This window comes from Chaetodon auriga, chromosome 9 (genome assembly GCF_051107435.1).
Source record: "Chaetodon auriga isolate fChaAug3 chromosome 9, fChaAug3.hap1, whole genome shotgun sequence".
Classification (NCBI taxonomy): Eukaryota; Metazoa; Chordata; class Actinopteri; order Chaetodontiformes; family Chaetodontidae; genus Chaetodon; species Chaetodon auriga.
In genome coordinates this window covers 17,053,378-17,077,184 of record NC_135082.1, presented here as the reverse complement: position 1 = coordinate 17,077,184, position 23,807 = coordinate 17,053,378, and the positions used below count along the sequence as shown (strand labels likewise).

The following is a 23,807-nucleotide window of genomic DNA, read 5'->3' as shown; positions in this document are numbered from 1 at the left end:
GATTAGGCAGCATTACAGCCATCTCCGCGCAGCTGATTCATATTCTGCACACAGTGGGATCAGCTTCGGTGTGTACATAAACCTTGACAGGTCCCGGCTAATGACATAAAGCCCATTGTTTAATCAGTAGACATACATGTCTGAAGATTAAAACCCTCTAGGCTTCTGTCTGATGTGATTCTTTCCTTTTTCCATCAGACGTAATACACACGCTCACAACCTTAACAGCGAGCTGATTTAGTTTCCTCACACCTGGCAACACAATTCTAAGGGTTGGAAAACTGGCTGCAGCTTCCTCCACATTAGCTCTGTCTGCATGATTTGTTCCCTACTGTGAGATACAGTGTGAGAGTTCAGCAGCCTACGCCTTATTAGGGAGTGCCGTCATTAAAAAGCCGCCAGTGAACATGCCTCGTCACAACCCAGTCTGAACCACCGCCAGAGTGAGCACAAACATAAGAGAGTGATAGTAGATAAAGTGGGACAGCGCAAGATGGAAAGACGGAAAATCTGATCAACTGTCAAGCAGCGAGATGAATTCAAAGGAGAGCGATGTTAAACGCCAAATCAAGAACTTCACAACACTGACAAAGTTCCAAGTCTCAAGTGCACAAGCCTTTAAGGGGGTATTATATAAGTATGAAAGAGGAGGCTCCCTGGGAATTACATGGAAATCAGCTCAAAACTTGTACAATGGCAACAACGGAAAAAGAAAGCGTGTACATCCTCTGAGATGTCCATGTGAACAAGAGGGGTAAAAACTTCTGCGGAAACAAAATGGTGGCTGGCGTCAGCCTGGAACACATTATCAGAATGTTCAAAACACAGCAGGGTTTTTTGCTAATAAAGTAGTAGCACACACGAATAAAGGTTAGCCGATTGTTGTGAGAGAAGAAGGAAAGAAAATGAAAGATTTTGCAGACGTGCAGAAGGCTTGAACAGCACAAACGATTTCAATGCAAAAAAGCTTAAAACAATTTTTGTGCGACAATTTTTGTGGCATTGAATGGATAGCAGTGATGTGCATTAGCTCCCAAATAATCATGGCAATCTTCGCAAATCCTCCAAAATCACGCCGTTTCAAGAACATTATTCTGAACGTCATTAAGCACGACGACAGATTTAACAGTCCCACACCAAATATTGCGATAAGGAGAGAGGCCTCCGAAGAAAGAAACGTCCTCCACATCATCAAGTCGGCGCGTCTTTTCTGAAACTGAAGAGAAGATAACTCCCTGAAGAGAAGCCCGGGAGAACGGGGGCTGCATCGCTGCTGTGTGTGCTGACACACTGAAAGCTGATTCACACTGTGTTTGATCATATCTTTGGCACCGATACAATATGATGCAAACAAGGAGGAGAGGAATCCAGGTCACGCTCAAAACCCTTCAGAGATTTCTTACTTTGCACAAACTTCTCTCCCTTTTCTCTTATTCCTTGTCTGTGTTGTAGCCTATTGCATTATTGCTGAGCGCTTTCTTTCCGCACAGTGCCTGTGTCTGTTTTGGTCAAAAGATCATTGGCTGTCACGCTAACGCTCACATCCTCTCTTCCTCTTCCCTCTGCCCTTTCCACCCCGCTCCTTCTCTTCTCCTTTGCTCTTTCCCTTTCCTTTGCTGCTCACTGCCTCCTCTTGTTTCCTAACATTTCCATCTTCCTTCTGCTCACTTGTCCTCCTCTCCTCTCCTCTCCTCTCCTCTCCTCCTGCCAAACATAAAGAGCCACTGCACATTAACGTGAACCCACTTGAAAACATCACACTCCCTCATCCATCACATCAATAATTAAACTCGCCTTTTGACACTGACATCACACAGGAGAGTAGCCCTGAATGGATGCAAACAGGGCAGGGAAACATATAGTTTTTTTTTTTTTTTTTTTAAATATAATTTGCTTAAGAGTCAGTGGAGTATGTTTTCTCCCCCATGCTATTGCTCCTCATTTCTTTTTGATGAATAAGTGATGAGATTCTGCTGTTGTTGTTTGGCGGTGGCACAACATTGGTATGCAGACGGAGACAAAAGACAGACTTTTTTTTCCCCCTCCGCGCGCCATTGACGAACAATTTGTCTATACTTAATGAATCACGCAGCGATCATTTAATTTTGATTGGGTGAGCGGCGGCAGGAGTTGTGTTTCATGGACCTCAGAGTGACTCAGAGAAAATGGAGTCAGGCCCGGCGAAAAAGAAATGAACTGCAAAACAGTGTGATGGCGGCACCAAAGTGCATTTGTCCTTTGTGGCCATTAATGTCAAATCTCACGAAGAAATGATGGCGCTTATTAAGAGTGAGTGTGTTAAGATGGAGACTATGTGTGTGTTTGTGCGTGCGACGCAGGCAACACTAAGCATTAGTACTTTTTGGATGGATTCACACACTACCTCCATTAAATCACAGCAGGAGCCCAAATGGAAGAGGTCAACAGTGACAAGACTGGCTGAGGTATAATCTGCAGACAGGTAGGGGTTCACGCTATGGGACTCCAAGGTTGTCACTAAATTGAGCCAGCTGAGCTGTGAGAAATTACCAGCTTGTGACAAGTCAAATAAAGTTTCCGCTCTGAAGATATACGGCGTTTGACAGATAATCTCATGTGCTTTGACTTGGGAGCATACATTTGCTGTATGGGTGGCACCAGTGTGAATTAAACTCTGGAGTGTTGAAAGAGCAATTCATCCTAAAAATTAGATTTGACACAGCGAAATACATGAGAGGCAAACCTAAATTTATCACAAAGCAAAGTGGAGACAGTGACCTTGGAGAAGCACAGAATCTCAACTTCTGACACAATAAAAGCAATACATAAAGTTGTTAGCACCTTGAGAAAGGGGCATATTGTACAAGAGCTTTTGCAGTAGCTTTGCCCACAGTAGAGTGCTCATTCCAGTGTGTGAAGGTGTCTGAATCACATAACATTCAACGGCTTGAGAGTGGACGGTTGCTGAGAGCTACTCCAGCTCATCCTTTGTTCTGGAGTCAGATTGTCTGGAGGGCGACCATCGGCAAAGTGCGAGAGATCGCTGAGACCATAACTGGCGTTTTCTTTTACAAAGCGGTGTTTTGCACAACTCACTGGATCAAATGACGAGATCATTCAGCGCAAACACATTTTTTTATACAGAGATTAAATATGAAATCAATTTTAAAGATTCATCGCAGCCATCATTATTGAATTCTGTCTTGTTTTTGGCTTCTTCAATATTAATAGTCTGAAAACAGTGCTCCGACGCCGACCTTTGGTGAACCCACAATCTTGAGCTGAAATTCACTTTCAATGCTGAGATTAATCAATATTTGATATAGCTGGTGGAGCAACTTAAAGCATAGAGGGCTGATTTTATTCCGAGCACAAATGCAACCATGATCCAGCAGGAGTGAGGAGCATTTAGAAAAAAAATGAAAGACAGAAATAAAGTGATTAGGGTTCGGTTTCTATCACCGTCCTCCTTCAATCAGATGTGTTAGGAGCGCGCTATCAGAGCAGCCACCTATAGCAGAGGCAGTAAGCTGTATACAGTCAATAACAGTGACACACTTGGGTGTTAATGTGTCTCTCAGAGAGAGAAAATTCATGCAGGCTATGGCCTTAACCTAACCCTCAAAACCTTCTGTGCCGCCAGTTGTTCATAGGCCTGGAACCTGAAAGTGAGAGCATGGCTTCTTATGAGATTGCTTCTCAAGCTTGATGCATTGACAGTGCTGGATGAGGGACTGCAGCGGCTTTAACTACAATCCAGGGTAGCTTTAGTGGTGTGGCAGGGGAGCTAAGTTATGTCGAGCAGTCACCTTGGGCTCTAGTCTCGAGCCAGTTTCCACCCAGCTGAAGCTCTAGTCATTGAGAATCTATAGCAGCTCCCAGGCTGCCGTCCTGCAGCTGACCCTGACCTCTGACTGTCACGATGATCAATCAGCAACAAACAAGACAACTTAATCTTATATCTTTCACACTCATCTGACACGTGACATACCTCCACCTGCTGACAGATCTGGATCAGCTTGGCCATTTGGTTCTCCAGTTCACTGTTCCTCTTCACAAGGTTGGTCAGGTTGTTCTCCAGGGTTTGCTGTTGGGAGGGAGACGGAGGGAGGTGCGGGGACAAAGGGTGGAGGAGGAAGACCAGGAACAAGGACAGAAGACTGGACATTAGCATCTTGTATATAGCCGTCAGAGTGTTCATTAATTATTATCATTTTGGACGTGAAATTGTGTTTTTTCATTGAACAGAAAGTGAAAAAGGATATCAATCCTTCTCAGTTACATGGATCAGCTTCTGATGTATGCGATGTTCCATGATGTCTTAAGCATAGCATTTTCGGAGACGTCTCATGCCCTGTCATCAACCTAATACCCACTGAGTACTGGCTTATATGTTCATATTCATTCATTTTTCCATTTATACCATGATTTTCAGTGTTAAAGACCTGCACTGTGAGGTTATGCACAATCCTCGGTGCTATTCTAGTGTTTCTTCTCGTATATCTTACTGATGCTATCAACTAACGTCATTTTATTACTTCACATGCATCTTTTTTGGTCGGCTGCAGCACAAAAATTATATATAGTTTGTGTGGACTGGATATATTACTATCCTGTTTTACTTTTGCCCTTTCTTGTTTTATATTGATGCTTGACTCTGTTCATTCTTTCTGTGATTGTGGCCCGAGGGTGACTTTATAACGTCTGACAGTCGTTAAGCATCCAGTCATTTAAAACAGTTCAGTGAATGGGTCCAAATGGTAACAAGGGTTCCTCAGTCCCGGTAAAAGAATGTTTCAGCATGGAGAGCCTCTGCCAGAGTAGTCATAAAATTGTGCTAAAATATGTTAAAATAGGTATTTTTCTGACATGGAAGCTTCTTCGAATGCAGACCTTTCACAATGTCACATACAGTATTGATGAAGCAATAATGAAAAAGAAAGAGACAGAATGACTTTAAAAGCAGTTTCAAAGGTTTTCTGTGTTGACTTGCTCTTGAAATTTGTCAAAAATATCACCAGGTGATGAAAATCTTCCAGATATTTATATAGCGGAGTAAATATCAGTATTACAAAGACACGTCAAAACCTTGAAATCAGCATTTAAAACAAAATATTTATTGCTGCCAGTAAGAAAACAAATGAAAAAGTCAATCATAATGCAATTCATTGCTTAAAGGACGCTTATGAAGCAGTTTTATTTGTGCAATCTGATGATTTTACTGCCTGACCCTGTCATACTTCACTTTAAGGTCATAAAAACAACCATATCATCCATGCAAAAATTAAGCCGATCAACCTCCACTGACAATTTAGTGATCAAACGCTCAATTACTATCCCTTAACTGTAACTGTTTATTAAACGCAAAAACAAAAGACACGCACACACACATAAATAAACTCACTCAAACACATATACGGTACAAAAAATGGAAATGGAAAAAAGCAAATAGTGAGCTAGAAATAGAACTGCCGTTCAAAGGAAGCAAATCAACGATGGCGGCGACGACGATGAGCATCAAAACAACAACAACAACAACCACAGCTGCAAAGTGAACAGCAGAACAAAGCAGCAGACAAGCGGCGGGTGTTTGAAGTAGCTCGACTCATGCAAGTGAAAGGGAGGTGGGCTGGACGAGCACCTGGCCACAACTCTGACTGTCTGACTGCACCTGTCTTCCTGCCTGTCTGTCTGTCAGACAGCCTGCCTTCTCTCCAATATCTCCTCTGCCTGTCGCTCAGCCTGATTCACTCCATCTGCCTTTTGTCTCTTTGACTCTGCACCCTCTTAATTATTTATCTGCCTGCTTATCTCCCTCCTTGCATCCCTTCCTTATCCATCCAGGTGTCTACCTGTGTGCCCGTCTGCCTCTCTGGGTCCAAGCAGCAGGGATAAGGGGAGGATGGGGGAGGACGGGTGGGGGAGTTGGTAAAAGGCAGCCAGGGAACTCACCGCAGCGCTTGTCTTTGAAGCCTCCATTACCGCATCTGACACTCTGCCCGGGCTCACCTGATAAGCCTACGAACACACACATACACCCACATAAGTGCACACATAAACGCACACACAGACAGGCCTGGTCGCACAACGTCTGCCACCTAAACGCACAGTCACTGAAGAGGAGAGCTCCTTCCTGATAAAGTTGCCACACACACTCTTCTTATGGTCTTATACACATGGTCTTGAATGCATATGAGACAATGGGCGTTCATAGTTGTTTCCCTCAAGCCGGTGCTGGACTTGCATCACGGGAACGAGCTTTTGGTTGTGGTGTTGCAGCCCTGTGCGAGTGTGTTTTTGTATGAGGGAGTTTGAAGTGGAACATCAGTGAGAGGGGACAGATGGGTCATTAATTAGCAAGCTGGAGACGAGGATGATTAATACATCAGAACACAGCTGCGTCCCATGAGACTGCAGTGAAACAAACTCCGCTGTCCTCTACATACATGCATGCATGCGACTGTGTGTGTGTGTTTCTGCCCGTCTTTGTGACTCAGTAGGTGTGTCTGCATAGAATATACATTTCAGGACACATCTGAGCATGCATGTTGTCAGAGACGCACGCATGTCTCTATGTATGTCCATGACATCTGCTAACACTTCCTGTATCTCCTCTATATGTGACCACAAAAGGTCTGTCGTGTGTGTGCAGATAGGGTGCTGCCTGACTTGTGGCGGCACTCCTGTGGCTTCAGCCCAGCAGACAGGATGAGGGGCAGAGAGAGAGAGAGGGAGAGAGGGAAGCAGAGGAACCGTCAACAACAAACTCATTTAAACACACAACAGACATCAAAGACAGCGAGAGCCACTCAGAGATGGAGGGAGGGAGCAGCAGAGAAAAACATGGATAAAGGGAGGAATGGAGGCAGAAAAGGATGTGATGGGTGGGAGAAGGTGCCAGCAAGTGCTGGTGACATCCTGGGTAGCTAAACTGCATGTCAACCCAAACATAGATAACATTTCTATCATATGATGGCTGTTGATGGCCACTATCAGAGCGGCTACGGCAAATGTTTGGAACCTGCAGAGACAGTTCATAAATCCATCTCTCATTTGTCCCTCCTTAGTTCTTTTTAACTACTGGCTAGTTTCAAACTAGTGCTTTACTGAACCAGATTGCACCATTAAAATTTCATGTCTATGAAAGATTATCATTGGCAAGCTAGTGATGCTATGAGCCTAGCTGTGGCGGCATCCAATCTCAAGCAATCAAACTATGTAAATAGAAAGTCAGTGTAGCATTGTGAGCTTTTACGAGGCCAAACACTGTATTAAACTAAACCTCCGTTCCTTTGCAAATGCAGCTGATACACATAAATACATGGACATACGCGTGTTTCAAGATTAGTTTTATTCATGCAGTTTTAAATGAGTGGGGAATATCTGATTGTGCTAACTGACACCATAATGTTTTGTCATTTGGGGTACAGAGGGTTATTTTTGTGAAATGCCATTTGAAATCTTCCCGGTTTACATCACTGCTAAAAAACAAATGGGGCAGATATGACAACTATCCTCCTTTTATAGTAATATACAGATATATGCCTGCATATTACCTCTTTCATGTGTCAGTATAAATGCAGTATAGTTGGCAAGCTAATCTTACTTTGTGTAAGTACTAGTTTGTGTGTGCAGCTTGCATGAATCTCCACTCACTAAACACTTTTTGTTATAAAAGAAAGAGCTTACTTCTACCCACAACCAAAGGCATTACTTTAGTGTTTTAACTTCAGGAATCTATTGATCGTTCCATTGACTCTAGGCCTTTTTGTTTACTGTCATGGAAAGTAGGAATTCCTGAGATAAATAAAAAAAGGACAATCATACAGAGAGGGATACATACTGTTTGTATAGATACATAGATAGATAAACAGAGACGAGCAAAAGGTGGAAGACACGGAAGAAGACACGAAGAGCGGATGGAGGAGGAAATAAAAGCCGAGGAGAAAGGAGTGACGAATTGCATTTCAGTTGCTTGAGGCACACGATGGGGCTCACTGGGGTAGGCAGGGTTATTAGCATAAGGTAATATCATTCATTCACTGATTCAGCTTTGGACGTGGCATGTCATGAGAGTGAACAGAGAGAGTGTGACAGAGATGGAGGGGGTTGATGGGATGGAAATAGGCATGAGTCCCGTGCTGAGAGGGGCAGCTTGGCAGAGTCGCTCCAGTCTGGCCTGCCCTCTAATTCAGGCTTCTGTCTCTTCTGCAGCTCTCTTCTCTCTTGTTATCTGTCTTTCTGTCATTCTCTACCTTTCTCTCTTTTCTACAGTGCGTCTCCTCTCCCTCTGTCCTGACTTTCTGTCTCCTCCCTCGCTCTGTGTCTCACTACTTCAGTCCTTATTCTGTCCTTCTCGGCACTGTTACAATTGCAGCTGCTGACAGCCCATCATCTTGGGTTAGATCACCACCCCCTCATATGACTTCATCGTGTTGAGGGACTCCTGGGTCTCATTCCTTTACAGATGATCCCATTTCTCTTTGAAACAAAAAAGGACAGATCCCTATTTATATTACAGTAGCTACAGAGACTGGAGAGAGGGATTGTGGGAGAAAAAAATGATACCTTTCTTACAGGAGACTTGCGTATGATAAAAGCTTGACTCAATACACGTTCGACTTAAGTTTGAGACTGCTGTCACAGTTGAATCTCCAGCCAGCACTGTTCAGAGTCTGGAACTGTAGTTCAATTCACATTACCTCTAAACCATGAAATTACGCAGAATTACATCACAAAAAAGAAGAAATAAAGTGATTTGTGTCTGAGGTGGCAATCCAAATACTCATGTTTCTGAGAAATCCAACAGGATACGCGCTAATTTCTGCAAAAGTGTCTGTGTTGTGCTTCAGCACTAACTGTGACAGTAACTGTGACAAATTAACAGTTGGCAATTTCTGAAATCATATTACGGTAATCCAATTACAGTGTAATGTGTTACTCCCCAACCCGAGGCCTTGGCTGTGCTTATTGTTTCTTTGCTGCAGGAACATTAAAGGACCTTTGTGTGAGGTCAAATTCAAGTTCAAGAATGAAGTCCAAAAAAAAAGGTAAGAGACAGTGACAGCAGAGAACTCGAGTGTTGTGAAACTCCACCTATTAGACGTAGCAGACCGGCTCCTGAACATTAAGAAGAGAAAATGCACACAGGGTTTTTATACTGCACTGCATCAAATGCCTAATTAGATGACACTGTCCAGTAGCTGAATCTCTGGGTCATTATGACGATGTAACAACAAAAATTCAACTGCCACCACAACAAAAATGGAACAGACTGCCCCGAGGCGAAGTATCCAACATCAAAGTCTTTTTCTTTTAATTAATTCGGGATCCTCCCCCATGCACAAGAGAAACACAGAGACAGTAAGAGAAACAGAAATGAAAGTAAGAGAAAGAGGGGGAGATTAAACTCGAGAAACAGCAATAGAATAGAACAAGCTCACTTTACAGCTGTTGTTAACAAGAGGCTTTTCAGAGTCTGGACGTGTCAGTAACACAAGCCTTCTGGGAAACCGGGTTTTTGTCTGAGGATAATATTCCATAGGGCAGAGCTCTCGAGGCCAAAGAATTGTAGCGGGCTATAACAAATGAGGAGTCATGCTTGTCTCATAACCCGCTGGCTGGGGCCCAATAAATGAGACCAATAGGGATGCTTAACACCAGCTAAAATGTTAACTCCTCTGGTTTGTATCTCACTACCAAAAGCATTTTGTGTATTTTGACACACCACTCAGGGTCATTCAAGGCAAGAGCGTTCCACTGCTGCCAATTTAACATAAAGAAATAAATATATGACAGAAATTCTGTGAGAAAAACTGTGAATGAACTCCTGTGACCTTCAAGCTATAAGCAACCACGTGAGCGTTCAAAGGATCTCCAAACAGTGGGGGTGCGGCGATAAACGGGGGCAGACAGCTGGAAGACGCCTGCTTTACAAGTCTTGTGGGGGAATTTAAATGAAGTTGCTGGGAGAAAGCAGGAGAAGGAAGCCGGGAAGGGTACGGAAGGACACTTCTACCGCCACAGTCAACCACTTTTAGGACTCGGCTTTATGAATCCCAATTGCCTTTTTCCCTTAAGACTTATTATGAGAAAAAGCCATCTTAAATGGACAAAAATCCAACAGTAATTCAAGTTTTTAGCCACATGAGGGGATTAGGATCAAGACATATCTCTGTAGGTTTGAAAGGGAATAATGAATCGTCATGACTGCTGAACAGCAGCGAGGCGGCGAGACACAAGCTGGCATTTGATTTTGTTTATGAGACTCTTGGATGTCCCTTGGGCCCATGTGTGCTTTTAGCTTCCCAATTATTTGTTTGGGTCAGAGACTGAGTGACCCAGGACTACTGAAAAAAAAGACCAAAACACAGAGAATAAGAGTGAATAAGAAAAGGCAAACAGAAATAGACGCAAAACCACATCGCAGACACTTTCTAGAGGCCTTTATTAGACAATTTCATATCAGATTACAGACGGATACTGTGATATTTGAATGTAAAGAGATGGAAACTTAATGCGGTGGATTAAGGGGGCCTGGACTGAGATGAAGTGGGGTTAGTAGAAAACAGTGATATGGTTGAATGGGCTTAAAGGATCTTTCTGTTTCATTTCAATCGGCCTACACTGGATTCTTGTCGGAACAGTGCAATTCAGTTCCATGGATTAACACTGAGACGGTTAAATAACACATATACCAGACGCCTGGCTGTTACCCAGTGTGACCAATATCTCTGCTTAATAGAGAGAGCAACTGTTTGTTTGCAGTTTTTCGAGCCAGCAGTGATCCACTAATTGCGTTGTTGTAATTGAGTACATCTTCCAAATCAGCACGGGGAAACAGCAGACCAGTAAACAAAATTGGGCCTGAGAAATTAGGAAAACAAAAGTTCCTTTAATCAAATAAAATCATTTGTAGTTCTGAAAGAAACACTGCTGCCGCAAGTGTCACTTCTGTTAACATTAATATACAGCCGTAAAATCATTAGCTCGGTATCGGGCACATTAATTAATCTGCAAAGTGAGTCCAAGTTCTGCAACCAGAGAACTTTCTTTGTATTTTGTTTTAAACACACTGTGGTACATTCACACTGGATGACACATGTATTTTGTTGGTCTTACAAAAAAACAATTACCTGTCACTTGATAATTATTCAAATCACAGTATCCAAGCGCACCACCCACTGTGTCTCTTGACAAACAGCCTCTAATAATCACATAATGTTAGTGGACGGAAACAAGCATTCACATCTGTTTTCTTTTGCCAATTTCCTTGAAATTCACTTAAAATTTGGATTACATTTGGATGGAAACCTTGCTACAGTATAGTAATTTCTATCTGAGACTCGTGGTTGTAGTGCCATAGCATGTCCAGCGCACAAACCCCGTGGAATCCATTCCAAAAAATAGTATCTTTGCAGCTAAAAACACACATGACTGCTGTTATTTTGTGGCTTAAGACCACATTTAAACAGTCTCATTGGAAATCTCAAATAGTGAGGAGATGGACAGCATTGAGGCCATACTCACACTCCTTTATGAAATCTAGGTGTATTGTGATTAACAAAACAATCTGACACTGACTTTTAAATTATGATCTATTAACTCACACCATTCTTCTAAGTGTTTGGAATAATAATGACATTCTGAAGACTTTAAGGATTCCTACACCGTATACATGTTGCAATTTACCCTCGTACACTACACACACTTAAATTTGTTGATAATCTCGTTTCTTACTGTTTCATAATTCATGTGGTAGTGATTTCAAATACCCTATGCAGTGTACTGCATTTCCCATAAGAGCTCAATTAAATCAAATGAAATGATGAAATGATGAAAAGACTGACTGAATGTGTCAATGCAAAAAATGCTTTGTAGTATGTTAGATAACGTGTGTTCATGAGCTATGATGTGCAACGTGCATCAACAGCTCGTCAGACATGAAACGGAATTCACAGAGAAGACTAAAAGCCTAAATTTGATCTTACTATCAGATATCACTTCTTTCTTATCTGTCTAAAGGCCTTATTTGAGCTGTGTATCTGCCTTCAGTCCTCATCTCCTTGTATTTGTAAACTATTTGCATCCCACAGACACCAGAGCCAACAATATATTATGAACAGGTATAAGCGGGACTGTAAAATAGTTTCATCATCTGCGTTGTACGCCGTGCAGCTCTTAATACATCCCTGTCATCCACGTCCAGCCTTATCCACTGGAGATGACATCATTAGGTTGGTGCAAGGAATATTACTGCCTTCAAGACTCGAGCTGTAGCCAACCACTGTGACTCCTGACTATAGACATCATCATCATAGCGGCTTGGTTTGGCTGCTTTGTGCAGATAGAGGGATATGGGGGAGCTTTGATAGAATAGCAACAGGGTACTGAATAAAACATCAGTATGTAGAGTTATTTATAGTGTGTTTATGTGCAATACGGATTGTAAAGGACAGACAAACAGAGAGTAGAGCTCTGTAGCTAACTTAAATCAGCTGAGGCAAGATGTATTTCTGTTAATCTGAGACATCTGACATCTGATGTGCACAGCCCGTGGATCTGGAAAAGATTGTATGATACAAGTAAAATCAACATGGTCACAAACAACTGCTCGCGATGCATCTTGCGTGTCTGGGCCTGATTTATTACTTGGTATGCTTTACCTACAGATAACTGTCCAAACAGTGACAATGATGAATGAAATCAAGATATTTGCAGCAGAGGTACAATGTAAAAAGCCTGATACCACATCTGTGTTCATATTCAAAGGCTACACCTTGGTGCTCCTGATAATGTCGGGACTCACAATGAGACAGATGTGAACAAAACACAAGAAGAAGAAGAAACAGAGGCAGCAGATGCCTGCATTGAGGGCGGCAACTAATGGTTATTTTTATTGTCTGATTATGATTATTTTCTCGATTACTTCATTAGTTGTTTAGTCTATAAAATGTCAGAAAATGGTCAATCAGTGTATCCCAAAGCCCAAGATGATCCTCAAATGTCTTGTTTTGTCTACAAGCCAAATATATTCAGTTTACTCTCACAGATGAGTACAGAAACCAGCAAATATTAACCTTTAAGAGGTTGGAATCAGAAGATTTTGACTTTTTGTTTAAAAAAACTGAGGCGATTCATTTAATATTTGACAACTAATCGATTAATCAATTAATCCTTACAGCCCTTAGCCCCACTGATTCTGGTGTTTGTGCTAAAATAGGCTTAAAAAATCACAGTGCTTCCTCTGCATTTAACGCACTGGTGTGAAATTTATATTGATCTAATCCGCTAACTCTAGAGTAAAGTTGCAAATAAGTGAATTCAGAGAATTCACACAAAGGGTTTCACCAGTTGCTCATCTTAAAACGTGGGCTTTGATTCGCGGCGAAGGGGCCAAATCAGCAGAGGGGCTGCCCGCCAAACAGATAATCCAGGTTAAATCTCTAGAGTCAACGAGCATCTCCACTATAGAGTCCTTCAGTGACACAGTGAGTCCCTGCTGCCTCCAAAGACACGCACCTTTACCTCTGACCTCTCCATGAAACTGAAGAGCGAATATCCTGTAGAGGTTTTCTTTCTCTCTTTCTAACAGAAGTAAACAGTCTTTGCACTACATGTGCAGTGGGGCTCAGCTCCCACAGCATTACCTACAAAAACCTGGCTTGTTATATCTACAAAGCCAAACAGTATACAACAAAACATTGTTATGCTTTTGACAATCTCACATACCCCACGATCCCGACATTTCCATTTTTTAATGTTTTTTTAGGACATGGAAACAAGCCTTTGGGAAAAATTTTGCTAATTTGTAATATGTTTTATTAATGCGCACAGCTTCCTATCAAATAAATAAATAAGCCATGCACTGTAGATATTTTGGAAATACAGTATTTGGAGTTAGAATAGATGCCATGTGTGACAGTAAGGACGCAGCCCAGCTCATTAGGCAGGATTTCCATGGCTCGTTATGAACCACCTGTCCTCTACGTTCACCTCCCACGGCACAAGCTCCGACTGGCAGCCTGCAGCGTGATGGGCTTCGCTCTCCTGTCCTCCTGCTGATTGGTTTCTGCTGCAAATGAATTCTACATTCACAAATTAATTTGGCCAAAATGCCAGCCCCGGCATTAAAAAAAACAGACAATGTACAGGAAGAAACAGAAAGAAAGATAGAAAGAGCGCCTAACAGAAGGAGAGAGACAGACAGACACACAGACAGACAGACAGACAGTGCACAGCCACATTTCATTGGCTGTAATACAATTATCTAGCTGCCGGCTTGTTGGTATATTCATATGACATGGTTATTCATTTTGCCTTATTTTCTAAAATGCAATAACACAGAGAGAGCAGTGTGTTGGGTCTGAGTCATTCTGACTGATGGGAACCCAGAGGCCATTGCTTGGCTCTGTGTTTCTAAAACCCTCTGAGTCACTGCTACAATGAAAAATATTCAGCAAAATACCAACATCTTTTCAGCAAAGTACTGCTATGAATTCCTACCAATTATGTCACCAGGAGAGTGGACATACACGGCAGACATACAGAGCAGAGAAGGCTTCATGCTTTCATTTAGTTAATTCAGAGACTCTTGTAGACAGTTTTCAATCCTTTCCTCTGCAATGAGTTCCTTAGACACATGTTGAGCTGCAAACATGGTACGAACTAAAATCAAATGAGATGCCTGATGCACAAAACAGGCACCCTGATTGGGTGCAGAGACTGCAGAAAATCCCAAGATGAAATATGAAGGTTTTGTATGTTTTGTATTTTTAAGTAATCCGGATGCGTGCACAAGCATAAGACGACCTCACGTTGGCTTTTGCTCACTGGAATCAGAAATTTCAGAGGCAATTTCAGCTTTTGCCACTAGCTGCACGAACCACACACCGACATCTTTTACTTTAATAGCTACCATCAGGACGCGCTTCTGATTAAATACTATAATCCTATTTGATTTCTACTCAGCGTTGTGCAAGTTACCACAGAGGTGAGATAAGCAAGGCTGTCAGTGGTGCCAGGTTCAGCTGATCCAGAAGGAATGCTTTGCTGAAACCTAGGTGTTGTTCTCACTTAAACCTCCCCTTAAGTCTTTAAGCATCGCCTGAGAAGAGGAAGAGAGAAAAAAAAGAAGTTGCATTTATGTGGAGGTGACAAATGTCGACTGGGGGCTTTGTCTCATTTCGAGTTGATATTAATTTTGTGGCCAATGATAGAGGCAAGGTGTGGATTTTTAACATGTTAGACTCATTAATTCCAACGAGTTTTTGATATCAAACATAAGTTCATCATCACCCTCGCTTAGATCATAATTTTAAAGTGGAGAGATGTTGAAAAGACGCCACAAAAAGCCATTGGCACATTTTGGGAAACCTGAGCTGAAACATATTAAAGCTTTTAATACCAAAGCTGTTATAATATTTATCACATACTGTGAACAGTTTGCGTCACCTTGGGTTAACAGCTAGCTTGGCGCTCTCTGGTTTGTCACCTCCACATTATGTTTGCCGTCTCTCATCAGATTTTATCTTTGAGGAAAACAAAGTTATTGACAGCCATTGGCAAAGACTGATAGAGAACAGTTGGTGTTTTATTCCCTAAAGATACGGATTCAGAGCTGTGTACAGTTTGCCTGTGAAAACGCAATGAAGAATTGACATGACAGTTGTGAAGTTTTCATCACAGCCCCACAGCTTTGAGAGTCCTTGATGGTGTTTTGCCACATCACTGGTGGCGCACCAGCAACACAGTGGATAATCTCACTTCCAACAAATGGACCGCAGCACATTTGCGCTTGTGGAAAATTCATGTGCACTTTACAAACACTGGATATGCAGGTCTTTCTGGTTGACCTGGTCTGTGCTCCTCAAATCAGATTTCCCCTCTGACAGAAGGCTCCCAGAAGGAGGCAACTAATTCAAGCTCAAGATGTGATTTTCTAGGAATCGTATCACCATCCTCATCATCATAATCTTGCATCTGTACACCGTGACTGTCACCTTCTCTCTCTGTTTCACTGTTTTCCCTGTCCTCCCCATATTGCAATTTAATTAGCGGGAACTTGACTTGTTATTGTTCCTCTTAGACACGTTCCTCTTGGTTATATCCTATAATCCTCCAAAACATTTGAAGCTGATAATGACCTAAAATAGTTTGTCTGAAATCCAACACGTCCTCATACCTAAACGACTGAATCAGTTGATTCCCAATGACATGACCCAAAATGACATATATGACCGTACCAGAGATAGGTGTACCGCATCTTTGCAGTCACATGGTTAATGCTTTGAAAAGGCCACAGTTTCCTTAGGTTTACGCACCAAAACCAATTGGTTAGGTTTACGAAGAGATCTTGATTTGGATTATAAACATTGCTGTTACATACGTTGTGTAACTTAAGTACGTTACCCAAGTTTTAAAAAAAGTCAACCCTGACACAGTTTCACACAGTTTCGGTTTCACACGGGACACGTTCAGCAGTCTCCTGAGTGTGAGTCCTGTTTGTTTGAAAATGCAATTCACTGATTATTTCTTGGACGTCCTTTTAACACTTAAGTTTTTGTACTGATCAAGCAAAACAAAATACAACTTGCTGATTAACACACTTTGTAGGTACTTGCAATCAGATTTTGTTACTTATGAGCAAAGGTAGGCTAGCTGTTTCCCCATGTTTCATCATTATGCTAAGCTATGCTAACTGTCTGCTAGCTCCAGATACATATTTACCACAGCAGCGTGAGAATGATATTCTCACCTAACCCTCAGTGAGTGAATAAGCATATTTCCCAAAAATGTAAAACTACTGCTTTAAACGGCATCCTCCTGATTAAATCTCTGCTTTACGCATCTTTGTTTGCCTCACTGTTACTCTAGATATGAATATCAAGTAAATATCTCAAAGGTGGAACCCACAAACAACAACAACAAGAACAACAACAAATGAAGTACCAAAGTACATCTGCTAAAACAAAATAAACAAAAACAAACCAACAATATGAAGTTCACCTATTTCCTGTTAAATTGACTGTGTTGACAGCGGATCCTCACCTGTGGGTTTGCTGGAGGCAGGTTTGGTAGAAGCGATGCCTTGTCATTCAAACCTTCAGCAATGATGAGTGAATCACTCAGAATGTCGACATCATGGAATCCCAATAGCTTCTCTTTCTCTTTCTCACCTCCACTATTTGCTTCTATTTCCCTGCCACTTGTGATCTCTCGTTCCTGCTCTTCTTCAGTGTCAGCTGTCGCCCCAACTTGTTTCTTCCTCAACCCTGACCTTCATCTTCTTGTCCTCCACTTCTTCGTTCTAACTGTAAAAACTAAACAGCTGTGACAATAAGGGTCCTGTCTTTTAGATTCCCTGTCGGTTTAGATTTAACATGCTGGGACAGTTGCCTAAAAGTACAGAGTAGACGTAACAGAACAGCTTTGGCTACCGTTGCAAATACCAGCTTGACATGAAATGACATGCTTTATCTGATCTTTAAAAATTGAAGGTCTACGAATGAATCTCCTCTCTCTTTGGACTCTCACCATCTTGAAGCCTGATGCTGCTGTACGCATCATCTTTTAAAACCTTCAGCCACATAACAGGAACAATAATCTGGTGTGATTGACACTTTCCAAGCTAGAAGCTTTACACTTGTCAGCTTCAAGTAAAACCTCCAGAGAAGTTCATCTGAGCTCATGGACTACGGAAATGGAGGTTGGCTCTGCGAGAGTGTGATAAGGTTATGAGCAACACGGTTAGTTGATTTCTTTTGGGGTGAGAAGGTTCAGAGGCAGCAAATGCCTCTTTTTTGCTAGCATATAAGACTGATGCTACCAGCAAGAGGGCAAACACACTTAAAAAAACAGAGGTGCACATGTCATCATCTATCAGAATTTCACTTGAGGTGCTGCCGCCTGCTCAAGGGCACCTCAATGCAAAATAATGTAATACTAACTGACTCATGATTTGTGGAAAGAAGGCAGCGCAGAAGGCTCTGACGTAAAGCAAGTGTGATTCCAAGCTGCTTTTACCGCAGTCTCAAATTTAGCTTCCAAAAAAACAAAAACACCCTCTCTGAGACTTTTGCTTATCTCGACAGATCTCAGCCTGGCTTTAACTCAATCTGCCACAAATACACTTGTCCATTTCCATGCCTTTCAGATTAAAAACCTTGCTTTTGCACAAACCTGAGTTAGCAGTTAATAGTGTGATTTGATTGCTGTGTAATTTACTGAACGGGTTCCCTGAGCTCTGTGCTTCAGGGAATAAATGTTTGAAATTTACCTGCAGTACATACAGTAAAGGGCAAGTGGAAAAAAAAACGGCAGAATTGAAGTTATAAAGGGAAACAGCAGCTTTATGTTTGCTGCTGTCTCAGCGGTATTGGATGTGATAGTAGATAATGCCGTACAGAGACCCATTTGAGAGGAACAGTGAGATTTCCACCCTGCAGCATTTTATCTTGCCCACCCCAGTGTGACCTCCTACTGGGCCCTGCAGGCATTCAGATGTAGAACAGAAAAAGACCCAGACGCTCAGACTGCATCAGGCAACATGCACACAACAAATCAGACAAACGCATACACACAAGAAAACACTCCTCTCCTCCTTTTCACACATGGTGGCAGTGGTCAGTGACAAGACAGAGTGTCTCTATTAGTATCAAAGTGGCTCTGTCCACTATAACAGATGGGTCTGCTTCCTCCAAGGTGGGTAAAGTGATTTACTCTATCGCTACTGTACTTTGCCATATCTAATTGGACTGACCGTGCACAGGAAGCAGGCCAGTAAATCATGTCACTATCATGTATTTATAGATGAGGTCATGTAACGCTAGTGCTGCTGGCAGCTACATAACATCTATATACGACACCTGTTACCATGCCAGCTGCAGGCAGGATGCCAAAAAAACGAGATGGATACTGCAAGCCAGAGGAGCATGAGCAGAAAACGAGGAAGCAAGTTAATGTGGGAGGCAGAGACAATGATAACAGGAAGTAGAACTGTGATTACAGCTGTATAGATAAATCCTCAGACATAGTGCTTTGACATGTTACAACTCCATGGAATCACATGCTGATGCTACTTATGGAAATGAAAAATCTCAGCCCAGGTTGCAGAATCACACAAACCTAGCTGAGGCTCAGCTTCACGACTATGCATTACTGACACCACAGTTCCATTGCGGAGAACCACTGTGGACCGTGTCTCTACGATGGTAACGGGGCTCGCCTCAAATAGGAAGGACGCATTCCCTGCGTTCCTGCGATTCTACATGGTTAGCTTTCTGGCGTCGATATCTGGAGCAGACATTCCTCACTGTATGACTCCCTGGGGAGCTGAACTTCCTCTGCGTAACCCGAGCTAAACTTCCAGGGATGCTCTTGCAGGTCAGTAAGAGTTGAGAGTCTGAAGTTCAGCACACATACAGTAAATTAGAAGTTGCTGTTTTTTATTCCAAAAGCTGTCACATCTACACCCGCCATCCTCGTGAACAGAATGTAATTTTCAGCAGATCCTATATAATTAAAACTAAGCAGCCACCTGCAGAATTGGAGAAATAGACCCACACAACAGGTATTTTATCTCTGATATCTTCTTGCTGAGGTTGGGTGATAGAACAATAAAGGATTCAGTGATAAACCAAAGGAATTGCATTAGCTTGATGGCTTTCATGAGCACTGTTGGATGTAGTATTCCAAAGGGAAATCTCTGAGGAAGGTGTGCAGACCTGCCTGGAAATGCCCATTTTTGTCAAATACAGAGAAGGGTTGCGTATGCTTCTGTTTGCATGTGTATATACTGTCTGTGGATGGACCTTTAGAACTTTTCCTGTCATCAACAGGAAATTTGAAGGAATGGGCTGTGATCTGTATCTGATGTGTGTTTGTGACCATTTCATGCATGAGAAAGTCACCTTTATGCCATAGATTCTATATGACTATCCAGATAGCGTCTCCACATTTGCCCTGCATGCATGGTCTCAGATGTACACGTGGCTGTGAGTTTCTCTGTGGAGCTTTAGTGGACAGGGTGCTGGCTGCTGCTGTCACCACCATGCTGGCCAGAGACAGAATAGGTGATGTGTCCCATTTTTAGAAACCATAAAAGAGACCCCGCATGCTATTAAGCATGCATCAGCGCACCCCTTTCTCGTCGGCTTTAAGAGGGAGACATCGGAGCACAGCGCCGTTAACCTGTGTTCTCAATCTCTCTGTCACATGAAATGAACAAGCTCCCAGGTAGCACAAGTTTGCAAAGTCGGTTCACGGTCATATTGTCCTGCTGCTCCTCTCTATTCGGCTCCTGAGGGAGAATTCTGTCCAAAATCTTGTAAACCTAAATAACTTCCTGGGCTAACACTCGAGCTCAGGCTGACTGCTGGCTGTCTGGTGCCCCTCTGAGGAGACTCAGGTTCACTTGTGGTCAAAAGTTCATGCTGTGGAGAAACACAGCCTTTAACTGCTGAATGCAGGGGAAGCAGAGACTATTTTAAATATATGAGCCAAATGCACACAAATCCATTTTGATAATTATGCCAAAAACAATGGTTGCATTTTATAGACAGATTGATTTTTGGTTTCTGGTTCAGCTTCGATATGGACCTTTCTTGAACATAATAATCGCCGTAGACGGGTAATTAGAATCGGAAATTGACATTCAGAAAATAAACTTTTCTCGTGGTTCTTAAATGAATACTTAATGACACAAACAAAGCAAATATAACAGCTTAAAATACACATCAATTCAAAATATATTTAAAAGTTTAGTTTACTCTGGTCCATGCTATCAGAGCGTCAACAACATTACAGGCAGTCTGTGCTTTAGGTCTGCATGTGTGTTATACGCAGCACCTCCTTGCTTCTTACGCTACATGTGTGTCAGTGTCACTGTGTTAGTTAATAGTGCTCATGGTGAGAGTGATCGTGCATGTTTCAGGAAGCCAGAGGTTCATGGGAAAGGAATGCACTGAGGAACGTCTCTGTCCAAGACAGCTGTGTCTGAGACAGGGCGAGATGCTTGAGAACAGTGTGGGAGACTGAAATTCTCCCAAGAAGCCAAAACAACACACGCAAGCTTGGAAATCCATTTCTAGGGCTTTGCTCTTCCCTAAAGATGACCGAAGGAATTAAGTCTCTTTCTCATTAGGACTATAGTGGTGAAAAAAGGATGGGAATAACATGTCATAGAGATATGTTACATTACATAGACAGGATGAGGCATAATGCTTTAACTATAGAACAATTTGGATTGCCTAATGTGCCTTTAGTTGACCACTTTCTTCACCATTTCTCCCTTTTTCAGCCTTTTATCCATTTGTCTGGTGCTGTTATACAGCTGGAAGAAAAGCAAACTATCAAACAATGACTCCCACAGAGAGATCTACAGATAACAATGAAAACAGTTGGGGCTTCATCAGTTTACCTGCCAAATTTCCTTTTTGATCAACTCCCATATTTTACTTGTTTTTCTCTCCTACTGCTTGTGATTTTGAACTGAGCCAACTGATTCCTGATTGACTGGCCTTCACAGAGAAGTTATTTTTTGCTGTATCTCCAGTGGGATTGCTTAAGTGGTTGAGATCTGTAGTCTTCCGGAAGTAGAAGAAATGCAGCTCCAGTGACACCAAAGGCAAAATTACAAAAACATATGAGAATTTATGAGATGATGCTCAGTTGAGTGTGAATGTAACCAGATAGGCATGATTGTTTTCTCACTAACTTAAGCAGCTGTGCATATTATGGCCTACATCCAGGTTTGGTCCTTGGCTGCTCTTCACACCCAGTGTCACTGATTTCTTCAGTTCTGCACTGAAAGGGAGTTTATGTGTGTTACATTTTCCACAGCGAACCTGCTAAAAAGGAAACTGTCTTGGAGCCAAAGCTGAAGAGGACAGAGTCACTGCTGACAAAAAATGAAAAGCAGCCTAGAATGGGAATGTACGATGAGAGTTGCCCATTTATGCATCTAGCAGACACAGACAGCATTGGCATCAATCCTCTGTTTTGGTCTCCACCAACTCCCGAGGCAAATATCTGGCTCTTTAGCTGCTTAACACCCCACTGTGTTCACCAGCTAGTCGCTAACTTTGCATGTCTGCTGTTAGGCACCAGTTGCCTTTTACAGCAGAAAACAACAGTGATGGGAGCGCTGAGAATCAACCAAAACAACGAGCTGAAAGACACTCCACAGAGCTGAGGGGCGCTGCAGACTCAGACGGCAGCGCTCTGTGGATTTGCTTCTGTAAGTGACAGCTTTCACATTATACAGTCATTTTATCTATGGTTAATGTAAAAATATTAATTAAAACAACGTTAAATGTACACTTTAAAAGTCAAGCAGTGCATATTCAATTTAGGCACTTTGGCAAAAAGGACATTAAGGATGAAGAATTCTTTTATTAAAATGACTCTGTGGTTATAGGCTGAATATCCAGGAAAATAATACAGATGATTCAAAGCTCGAAACTGTTATTAAGCTATGGTTATTATTCCCTGGGTGCAGCTCGGAGAACACTAAACACTCAGCTATTTTAAGTTTGTGGATGAAGCTCAGGTCCCTGTTGTCCTCAGGCCAGTGAAGACGTGCTGTTCATCTCACACTGGTGTCATTAGTTCAAACTAAGTATCATCCCAGTGGCGACACACTGTTCCTGCCTGGCAGCCTCACAGCTGAACGAAGAATCCATCACGCACACAGCACACACAAAAAGGAAGCGTGTGCACAAACATGCTACAAAGGAGACAACAGTCACTCAGTGTGCCTTCAGCCGTTGTGCGTAGACATGGACATGCACACACTCATACTTCTGTGTATGTGTATGTGCATGGGATCAAGGAATTCGGAAGTTGGACACTGACTGACATTCCAGACTCAGTATATAAATATTCCTGTTGTGCTTCATTGTCTTGACCACTGTCGCTGAGCCACAAACCAAAACAACTTGTGCATGCCCAGGCACCTGCGATTTATCCTTCTGACCGAAAAGTGTGATTAAAATGTGTAGATTTTATAGAGCCTTTACAATTTTGTACAAATCCCCCACAGAGACACTGAAATATAATTTCTTAAATCAAGCCTCATGCTCATAGACTGCATGTGTCATCAGTTTCCTCAAACTGAGCCCTCCGCTCCCCTCATATAAATGTGATCTGTGCCACGGATTGTTGCAGATTAATGCGAGGAAGTGCTTACTCATCAGATATTGCAGGCACTAATGTGGCTCTATATGAAAGGTTGGAATCAAAATGCTTGGAAGCCAGTGGAAAATAACATCAGCATTGTGAGATGAGTTTCCACTGTTGATTAATGTGTAAATCCTCTTATGTTGTGGTGTGTAGCTGCCAGCCATCTTGCTAAAATACATAAATAGTAATGAGTTTATGATCTGCCATGCATTGGGACACATGTTGTATAAAAGTACAACACAGAACAGACAACATACACAGTGCTCTTTCTTTCACACATGAAATGCATTGTAAGCATACATGTTTGTATGTGAGGAGATCCCAAAATTTGTATTTATCAGCTGCTTCAAATGATTCGCCTTGAGTGTCCAAAGTGTCAGAGGCTCAGCAAAGCTCTGCTATGTTGGCAGCTTCTTACAGCTTTACGCAAAAATACACACAGCACAAGCCTTCAAGTGCCTGAATTCTAGTTTTAAGCCTTGTTAAAAAAAAAAAAAAAAGAGTTGGCAAAAAAGCAGATGAAAGAGAAAGACGGGATGGAAAATCGAGCAGGGTTCAACCAGCATGGATTTAGAAGGCAAATACTGGGATACAGGCTGAGGATGAACGTCCTTAGTATTTTCTGTTGATATTCAAGTTGACCAATT

The 23,807-nt window shown here is 42.2% G+C and overlaps 1 protein-coding gene across 5 annotated transcripts in view; it reads right to left on the bottom strand.

Moving 5' to 3' along the window:
• The window catches only part of mid2 (midline 2), a 142,757-nt gene that overhangs the window by 39,889 nt on the left and 79,061 nt on the right, over positions 1 to 23,807 (bottom strand). For 3 of the 5 annotated variants that reach the window (XM_076738648.1, XM_076738646.1, XM_076738649.1), the window contains exons 3-4: positions 5,932 to 5,997; positions 3,971 to 4,066 (exon numbers count right to left, since the gene is read on the bottom strand). In XM_076738648.1, coding sequence (XP_076594763.1) covers positions 3,971 to 4,066; positions 5,932 to 5,997 — 162 coding nt within the window. The remainder of the gene's footprint in view (positions 1 to 3,970; positions 4,067 to 5,931; positions 5,998 to 23,807) is intronic. The other 2 variants (XM_076738651.1, XM_076738650.1) reach the window with 1 other exon arrangement.